At 37.2% G+C, this 10,510-nt stretch overlaps 1 protein-coding gene across 1 annotated transcript; it reads right to left on the bottom strand.

Annotated features, from left to right (window-relative positions):
* Window positions 1–9,452: 9,452 nt before the first annotated feature.
* On the bottom strand, window positions 9,453–10,247 carry LOC139187933 (uncharacterized). Its single transcript, XM_070804559.1, has one exon. The coding sequence runs from the start codon at window positions 10,245–10,247 to the stop codon at window positions 9,453–9,455; it is 795 nt and encodes a 264-aa protein (XP_070660660.1).
* Between the last annotated feature and the right edge of the window lie 263 nt (window positions 10,248–10,510).

Genomic DNA, 10,510 nt, shown 5'->3' on the forward strand with positions numbered 1-10,510 from the left:
CTATCTGACAACTTTACATAACTATTCACAAGCCATCATATATCTACAATAGACAAGCATACATCCGTCTTTTCCATGCATTTTTTGTTTGGTTGACATTTAAGGACATCTAAATTGATCATCTGTAAATGAAAGCCAACAACAATTCAGTAGCCAACACTTACTTTGGCCACAACACATTCTTAATTAAGGGTGGTTCTGTATGGGATCACGAATCTCAAATCAAAAAATTTCGGGATGGGAATTCGAAAACCAATCCCGAAGTGAAATTTCAGTATTCCCAATTTTCGGTATTTCAGGATGAATCAAGACTAGATTTTAGGTTTGGGACTTTGGGCTGAAATTTGAGATTTTTGGATTATGGGCTAAAATTGGGCTTTTGGCCTGAGATTTTGTTGGCTAATTTCATATCAATTGAAATTTAGGTTTTTTTACCTCATACCAATTTGAAATTTCATACCAATTGAAATACAAATTCATTCATATCAAGTCAAGTTGATGTTCCAAAGTTCCAAACTACTTAATTTCATACTTCTATTTCTAATATAGTCTACTATCAAACCACTTAAATTCAACATTCAACATGCATGCAACCAAAATAAATATATATATTTTTAGTTTGGTTCAGGATTTCCGAACCATTGAATATATAATCTCGATTCTTGTACCAACAGGTTTGTGATCGATTGGTATGGATCCAGAAAATTTCGGTGTTATCGGTTTAGGAAATTGTCGGTATGGGATTGAGAATTCTTTGGTTTGGTTTGGGATATTCGGGAAAATTTTCCAGCCCTATTCTTAATGTAGTTAAAGGAAAAGGTTAAAGATTTGTACAAAATAATAGGAACCACGTGACAACCCATCCTGAATTTTATGGAACGGAAAGGTATTCTTGGTAAATTCTTTTGGGTTGTGGGATATTTGGTTTAAAATATTGTTTTTAGGGCCTTAATAGGTGTGCCCAAGGGGCCCACCTTTGGATTTTGTCGCCCCGGCCCACTCTTCTCTCTCTCTCTCTCTCTCTCTCTCTCTCTTCCTCACTTCCTCTTTTTCTCTCATCTCTCTCATGCTTTCCCTCTCTTTCGGATCCCTCAACCTTTTCTCTTCCTCGAGGACTAGTACACACCCATTACACACCTGCAACAGGCGACCACACCCTCATCAAAACGCTTAGCATCGACTGAACCACCATTTTCCCAGATGACGTAACTCGGGACTAGAGGAACCCAGTTTTTTCGACGAGTCCGACGGCTTTCGAGTCGATTTTTGACAAACTCCGGCCAATAATTGGGAAACCAAAGGTACCATTCTCTTCATCTCGTCAAGTACTGCAACTTTGGTATTTGAATCACTTGATTTCGTTGAGTATTGAATAAGTTATAACCTTTTAAAGTTTACCCAATTTCCAGCGACCTCTACCATTTTTAAGGTGATTTCCGGCCAAACCATGGTGAGCTAGCTGTTGTGCAAGGTACCATTTAGTTAAGTAACGAAGAAGTTATGGGCATTTGAAGTGGTGCCCAAAAATCGGCCAATTCATTGGCCTGGAAACGGGTTAACCCGACCCAAGTTCTTTGAACCCAGCCCAACCTAACCCAATCCATTTCCATGGGCCAAGCTTTAAGCCCAGTAACACAAAACCCAAACCCTATTTGGACCCAACTTGGTCCAACCCAAACCTTTTGACCCGACCCGTGACCAGACTCGTTTGACCCGGTTGAACCGACCTACTAACCCAAACCCGTTGTCCCTGTCTGACTATTGACTTTGACTGGTCAACGTTGACTTTTTTGGGTTTTGGTCGGGACCTCTCCTAGGCTAATTTGGACGTCCTGGATCTATTTATGACATCCATTTTCCCAAATTCAATTGTTTGAATAGACTTTTATTAATTGGACCTTTATGTGCTTCGGTGTATTTATTGTGGCGTTTTCGTCTTCGCTAGTTTGCGTGGCTTTTCAACAGCTAAGTATCTGTGAGTAGACCCCTTATAAAATGCATGTTTTAATAGTAAAAATGCATACATGAAAAGCATGATTTTAATGATTATGTTTTATGAGATATTATGCTTACTAAAAATATTTTGGAATACCATATTTTATTGAAATGACGTTCTTTGTTGTATATATGATGGATGACTATATACTATTTATGAACATGCTTTTGCACACTTCTTTGTAGTATATATGATGGATGACTATATGCTATGAAGATGTTTTGAGATATATGTATCTATGTTTGGAAAGACTATGTTCAATGATTTTGTGCTTATCTAGTGGTCATTGTTCTGCCTACGAGCGAGGGAGATATATGGCTTAGGGAGACATATGTAGATGGCTTTGAGCTGGGCTGAGAGATACTGATACTGATACCACTAGTTAGCACATTAAATACGAGATATGTTTCATGAAAGGTTTTATAGCTTGCTAGGGTTTCCGAAAAATCTATTACATACTATGCTATTGAGTTTTCATAAAACTTTGGGGGTTAGTATGTTGATAGCTGTTTCAGTATATATATATCAACTTGGTCCACTCATGTTTGTTTTGCATCCCCTCAAAACTTAGAATCGAGGCGTACAATCTCAGCGACAAGGCACCGCATCGGCATCTTCGAGTCCTCTAGGTGTAGGACCCATCCTTTTATTTTTTCAATTTTATATTATTTCTTTTCTAGTGTATATAATTAGTTGTATGCTCTGAACATGTTCCTCATTTGCATATTCATTGTATTTAAATTCATAACTTTTATTTATGTTCGTTACTTCTCATGCATGTTAGTATGGCTTCGTCACCTTTGGATGTCGGCCAACATGTGCCTACCCTAGTGTTCGGGGAATATCAGGGTCAGGCATGTCAAACAAACTAGTTATAAACTGACTATCTAATAGCTTTACATAACTATTCACAAGCCATCATATACCTGCAACAGACCGTCATGTATCCATCACTTCCATACATTTTTTGTTGATGTGACATTTAATGAAATCTCAATTGATCATCTATAAATGGAAGCCAAAGACAATTCAATAGCAAACACTTACTTCTTCCACAACCATGGCAACTGTAGATGTGATGGCTCTGTTGGGGAGTGATGCTTATTCCGATGATTCGACCAATCAAATTGCAGAAGCGAAGAACAAATTTTGTGTAAACTCACGCTCCATCATTGCGTGGCATCAAAAGTGCGTCGAATAGGAATCCACCTTGGTTGCGTTACTACAATAGCTGAACGAGGCGTTGTACAAAGCGGACAAGTACAAACGCTAAATACATAACCGAAAGCGTAAGGATGATGAACTAATTCTAAAAACGGAGGAAGATGTACGTCGTATGTTAATCACTTCATCAGTAACGAAGCAGCTCCAACAAGAGTGTGACTTCACCTTCTATGATGGGTTTGAGAAATTTCGTTCTCATCTTCATCGTAACTGTAAGGGATATGATTGGGACTGTGTTTTGACCTTCACGTGGATGACATTGTCAAAGGTGGTAGATGACCTCGTGCAAGAAACACAAGTACATAAAGGTGGCTCACAAAAGCACCCAAGGATCTTTAGGTTGAAATTTGCCTTCTTATATATTTACAACTTGTTATCCTGTACATTTTTTGCACTTTTTTAACTATATCGGAATTTTAAACTTCAGTAAATCACTCAAGTGTTATTTTCATAAATGTTCATAACGACACACATAAAAATTCTAAAACAACCAACTATGGCCACAACAAAATAATAATTCATTCCCCTAGAAACTTAACACTTCTTGTATAAAAAATGACTCGCCACAAATTACTTTTCAAACCCTGCTTAATGGGTCATTCAATATATATTCGTAAAAATCGTCTAGCACTCCCATATTTCCAACAGTCACATGACAGTTACTATTTTGGGTTAGGATTGAATTACTCACAGGGCCACCATCTTCATTTGCCTCAGTAACGTCACCGGTAGCAGTGCTCAGTGTGGCATGTGTGTGTTCTTCAGATTTGGTTGGGTAATACCTAGACAATTACAAAACAACCCAAAGTTGTTTTAAATATTACTACAACTTATATATTGTGAGGCAAAACGTAAAGGGATAATTAATTTTGTTGCATATATATTGCCTAACCAATAAACACCTAACTCATGACAAATTGAGTCCAAAATGTGGAATCCGGATCCTCTTTGTTGAGGATCCCGAGGATTCACAAATCGTATCCGTTCATCATACATCGTGCGGTCAAAAATCATTTTAAATATTTTTATTTAAAATTAAACACAAACATTACCTAACAAAAACTGACCGCACGATGTACGATAAATGTATATGATTCACGGATCTCCATGATCCTCACCAAAAGAATCCGAAGAGGATCCTATTGGTAAAATGTGTACATGGCCACGTAAGAAAACACTACAACAACAACAAAGCCTTTTCCCACTAATCTACTATATGAATCCTAGAACGCCATTGCTTTCAGTTCTGTGTCATGTTGTCACGCCCTCAAAATTTTTTTTTTTTTTTTGAAGCATGAATAACAAGGGTAACTTAAAGGTAGTAACAGGTGTCTGTGTTGAACTAAAACGTTTCATTAAACAAAATAATTTACATTGTCATTACACATAAGAGAAAATGACAACAACTCCATAACAAGTTTAAAACTATTTATAAGCAGTCTCTTTCTTCCAAGTCAGCCATTAGATTCCTGTCTCTTCTCCTGTAAGACAACTAATAAGGGGTGAGCTAAAAGCTCAGTAGGGGCCCAAGGTCTCACGTGATTAATATTATGAATGTTATGAATATTTTATGAGTAATGTAATGCAAGAACAATACTTCTTTTCTACCTAACCCGTTAACCTATATATTGAAGCAACCAGACCTGCATGTCCCATACCATGCATTTTACCACTGTGGCCCCGAGTGCTTTAATATATAGAATAACCCCCATCAACTCACCCAAGTTCATAATCCCTTTTGCTAGTCGTCTTATCTGATTCATTGATCTCCAGCCCAAATCACCCACATCGACAATTTCCGTCGATATCCTATTCTATTGTGCACATCGGGCTCGCCTGGAACTGGTTTCACAATGAACAGACTCAACTACACAAAAGCTAATTTCCACCTTTTTCCCACAACACAAGTAACTCCTTTACTTCTTTGACAAATGTTAATGATCATGCCAATATATAATATACCACATAACAATCATATCTAAGTCAATAGTTGAATACATCTCAAGTCCACATAACAATATTTCCCGTAATACAAGTAACAAATGCAATCAATTAATTCCCCAAATTCCCCTACCTCGAATCCTCTCTTCTTACTCCACGAGTACTTCTTTTGCTTATCTCCTTTAACACTCTCTTACACACTTTCTACATACGGTGCATCTTTCATTTTGCAAGAGAAACAGAAAACACATATGAAGCATTGCTCCTATTTATAGTGAAAACAGGACGGCTCCAAGACTTGATCAATAAATCAAATACTAGTAAAATATATTTTAACCAAGGATAGGCTTAAAACTTATTTGCAGGTGTCAAATGGAAGGTCAAAAAGAGAACAACAGTCATCAGCTATAGTACTCAGGTGGAAGGTCTACAATCATGACATACTGCCACCTTCTGCTTGTAGCTTTACACCTCCAATTAACGACACCCACCTCAGTGCCTCTAGGTATCAATACTCACCATCTTAGAGTGCTTACAAAAACCTAATCAAGATAGCTACAAACCAAATTAGCCACCACACAAATCATAGCTGCCAAGACTCGGCAATAAGAGTATTCGAAAAGCAGTTTACTTCTTCCTCAAGTTCTAGCATATGCCACGTCCAAACTTAATCCACCTCATGCCAGTCTAATCTCTACAATATGTATACATACATCTACTTATGTATAAAACACACATGTACGTAATGTACTAAAAGGAAAACCTTAAAAACTCTTTTAAATACAATATATATATATATATATATATCTAAAGTACGGGATTTCACAATCTACCCTCCTTAAATAAATTTCGTCCTCGAAATTTAAAACATACCGGTGATGAAAAATAATTCTGGGTACTTTTCTCTCATTTCAGCTTTTAATTCCCATGTAGCTTCCTCTACATTCCCATGTAGCCAGAGAACTTTGACTAACGAAATGGTCTTTGCACGTAACCTTTGATCCTTATGGTCTAATATTTGTATTGGTCTCTCTTCGAATGATAATTTCTCATCGACGCTCAGTTCTCCCCAATTTAGAACATGTGTTGGATCTGGCTGATACTTCCGAAGCATTGAGACATGAAACACGTTATGTACATTCGAAAGTTGGGGTGGTAATGCTAACTTGTAAGCCACCTCTCCAATTCGTTCTAATATTTCAAAAGGTCCAATAAATCTTGGAGCTAATTTTCCAGATTTTCCAAATCTTTTAACTCCTTTTCTTAGTGAAACCTTAAGAAAGACATGATCACCAATGTTAAACTGTAATGGCCTTCTCCTTTTATCAGCGTAATTCTTTTGTCAACTTTGAGCAGTAAGCAAGCGTTGTTTAATAACCTTGATCTTCTCTGTAGTTTCTTGTATTATCTCTGGTCCTAGTAAAACATTTTCACCTACTTCCGCCCAACACAAAAGGGATCGGCATGGTTTTCCATAAAGTGCTTCATAGGGTGCCATCCCTATACTTGATTGAAAACTATTGTTGTAAGCAAATTCTGCTAAAGAAAGATGATCTTCCCAGCTTCCATGAAAATCCAAGACACAAGCTCGTAGCATATCTTCTAAAATTTGAATAGTTCTATCTGATTGACCATCAGTTTGGGGATGAAATGCACTACTAAAATTCAATTGAGTCCCTAAAGCTCGTTGCAAACTATCCCAAAATTGAGAAGTAAATTTCGAATCTCTATCCGAAACAATTGACAATGGAATTCCATGTAATTTAACTATCTCTTGAATATAAATCTTGCCAAGGATTTCTGTGGAATCCGTCGTTTTCACTGGTATGAAATGCGCAGATTTAGTCAAACGATCTACAATGACCCAAACAGCATCTTTCTTTTTAGGTGAATGTGGTAAACCCGTAACGAAATCCATAGTTATATGATCCCACTTCCATTCTGCAACAGGTAAAGGTTGAAAAGAGCCAGCTGGTTTTTGATGTTCAGCCTTTACTTGCTGACAAGTCAAACACTTGGATACAAATACTGCTATAGCTTTCTTCATACCATTCCACCAAAACTGACGATGCAAATCGTGATACATTTTTGTACTGCCTGGATGAATAGTGTATGACGAGTAGTGTGCTTCATGAAGAATGTCATCTCGCAATTCTTGGACATCTGGTACATATAATCTGCCTAAGTATTTTAGACTATCATCCTCATGAAGAGTCCATCCTTCACGCTTATTTCCGGCTAAAATTTTCTCTCGAATTGACTTAGAAAGGACATCATCTTGTTGTTTTTCGACTACTTTTCCCAACAAAGTAGGTCTTGTAACCAAATTATAAAGACATGCCTTATTTTCATGTATGTTCACATGTAATTCGTAGTCCAAAATAGACTCAATTAATTTCCACTTTTGGATATGTAACCATGCTATATATCCATGCGATTTTCTACTTAAGGCATCCGCTACGACATTGGCTTTCCCAGGGTGATAGTGTAAACCAAAGTCAAAATCTTCTAAATATTCCATCCAACGTCGTTGTCTTAAATTGAGCTCTTTCTGAGTAAAAAGATATTTCAAACTTTTATGATCTGAGTAAAGCTCAAATCGCTCACCATATAGGTAATGTCTCCAGGTCTTCAAAGCATGCACAATTGCAGCTAACTCTAAGTCATGTGTTGGATAATTCCTTTCATGTGTTTTCAATTGGCGAGAAGCATAAGCTACTACTCTATCAGATTGCATCAAAACACATCCCAGTCCTCGTAAAGATGCATCAGTATAAACTACATAATTTACGCCTCTTTCAGGAATAATTAATATTGGCGCTGTCGTCAAGCGAGTCTTTAATGCTTGAAATGACTCTTCACAGTCCTTTTTCCATACAAACTTCATTCCTTTTTGTGTCAACTTGGTCATTGGTGCAGCTATTCGAGAAAAATCCTTTATAAACCTTCTGTAATATCCAGCCAATCCAAGAAAACTCCGTATTTCCGATACATTCTTTGGTTGGTTCCAATTCAATACTGCTTCCACCTTAGAAGAATCAACTGCAATGCCCTCACTGGAAATTATATGTCCTAAAAACTTTACTTCTGACATCCAAAATTCACATTTACTCAACTTGGCATACAATTTATTTTCTCTTAAAGTTTGTAGAACGGTTCGTAAATGATCCTCATGCTCCTTTTTGGTTCTAGAATAAACCAAAATGTCATCAATGAATACGATCACAAATTGATCCAAGCAATGTTGAAAGATTCGATTCATCATATCCATAAATGCTGCTGGTGCATTTGTCAATCCGAAAGGCATAACAAGAAATTCATAATGCCCATAACGAGTCCTGAAGGCTGTTTTAGGAATATCTTCTGTTTTGACTCGAAGTTGATGATAACCTGATCAGAGATCAATCTTTGAAAAATATTGTGCACCTTTCAGCTGATCAAATAAATCATCAATCCTAGGTAGAGGGTACTTATTCTTTATAGTGATTCTATTTAACAACCGATAATCGATGCACAATCTAAGGGTTGCATCACTTTTCCTCACAAATAATGCAGGAGCACCCCAAGGTGAAACACTGGGCCGAATGAATCCTTTCTCTTGAAGTTCTTGAAGTTGCTTTTTGAGTTCTTTCAGTTCTGCTGGTGCCATTCGATGAGGAGGTATAGAAATAGGCTTTGAATCTGGGTGTAATTCTATCACAAACTCCACTTCACGCTTTAGTGGCAATCCAGATAACTCTTCGGGGAACACATCAATGAATTCCTTTATGATAGGAATTAATTCTTCTTGTGACCCACTAATTTCTTCGGTTATAATGCTGGCTAACAAGCCTAAATAATCAAGTTTTCTTTTATGCACTTTGTGAGGCTGCTTATCCCCATAGAAACTGAAAGTTTTCCCCTCAGGAGGATTTATTGTAATTTTCTTCGTACTGTAATCAATTATAACCTCATATTTTTTAAGCCAATCCACTCCTAAGATAATATCATACTCCAACATGTCTAATATCTTCAAATCAAAAGGAATTCTATAGTTTGACATTTCTATCTCGCAAGATTTACACACTTTAGCAACCTCTTTGCTCCCACACAAAGGAGACCCAACTAACAAAGAAAATTCCATGTTTTGAGTTTCTAACCCAAGAGTAGATGCAAAACATTTCGATATAAACGAGTGTGTAGCACCACCATCAAATAATACTCTAGCTGAAGAGTTGAAAACTAGAAACGTACCTTCCACTAGTTCATGCTCAGCTTGACTTGTCACATTTCCTATAGTATAAACTCGTCCCTATGTGAGTTGTCCAGATTTCTTATTTGGATGAGCTCTTGGTCTGGCTTGTGAAAATTGCCCTTCTAGACGTTGTGACTGTTGAATAACTTGTGGTCTTGGCCAATTTCCTTGAGTTTGATAAGGGACATAGTTCTGAGGTGGTGGTGCACGAAATTGTGTTTGTGGAGTATAAAATTGTACTTGGGGGGCACGATATTGCACTTGAGGTCCTTGATTCCTTTGTTGTCGTGGACAATTTTTCTTAATATGTCCGATTTGCTGACAGTGATAACATTTTTGCGGTTCTTGGCTTCCCAGTGGTTGATACGGAAAAGGATTAAATCTTGTCCGCTTATTGGTATGTCCACTGCTAAGGTCCTTATGATCCGAAATTCTCTTATTTTCAGACCGTTCCGCTATGTACGCTCTTTCCTTTACATCAGCATACCTGCTTAACTTTAGAATTTCCACCTTTTCCAAGATTGATTGTCTCAACCCTTCTTTAAATTTCCTTGCTTTTACGGTATCATCGGGAATCATATAAGGTGCAAAACGCATAAGCTCTTCAAATTTAGCCTCATATTCAACAATAGTTAATTCTCCTTGTACGAGATTAACAAACTCTCTTGCTTTCATACTCCTCAAAGTACTTGGGAAATACTTTTCTAAGAAGATAGTCTCAAATTCTTCCCAAGTTGTAACTTGTGTATCTGGAATACTTAAGATTGACTCCCACCAATGGTATGCTTGTCCTTCTAAATAAGTACAAGCAATAATCACTCGAACGTCTTCTGGAATCTTTTGGTTATCCATTTTTCTCTTCATTTGCCTCAACCATTCTTCAGCGGCTATAGGATTTGGCTCACCACTAAATATAGTTGGTTTTGTCTTGCGGAATTCTCCTTTGAAAGGGCAATTAAGTTGGCTATTTCCTAGCAAATGTAAAGAGTCTGTAAGTTGGCTATTTCCTAGTCTTAGGATTAATTATAACTTGCAAAGGTTGGAGCTTGCGTTAAATGAGGAACATGATTGACAAATATTACACGGCAAAGTTTTTTTCTGGTAAGAATCATTTG

The sequence above is a fragment of the Malus domestica genome, chromosome 09, assembly GCF_042453785.1.
Source record: "Malus domestica chromosome 09, GDT2T_hap1".
Lineage (NCBI taxonomy): Eukaryota > Viridiplantae > Streptophyta > Magnoliopsida > Rosales > Rosaceae > Malus > Malus domestica.

Bases quoted from the DNA above. Each gene is read 5' to 3' on its own strand.
- LOC139187933 (XM_070804559.1), bottom strand. From the start codon at position 10,247: ATGGATAACCAAAAGATTCCAGAAGACGTTCGAGTGATTATTGCTTGT.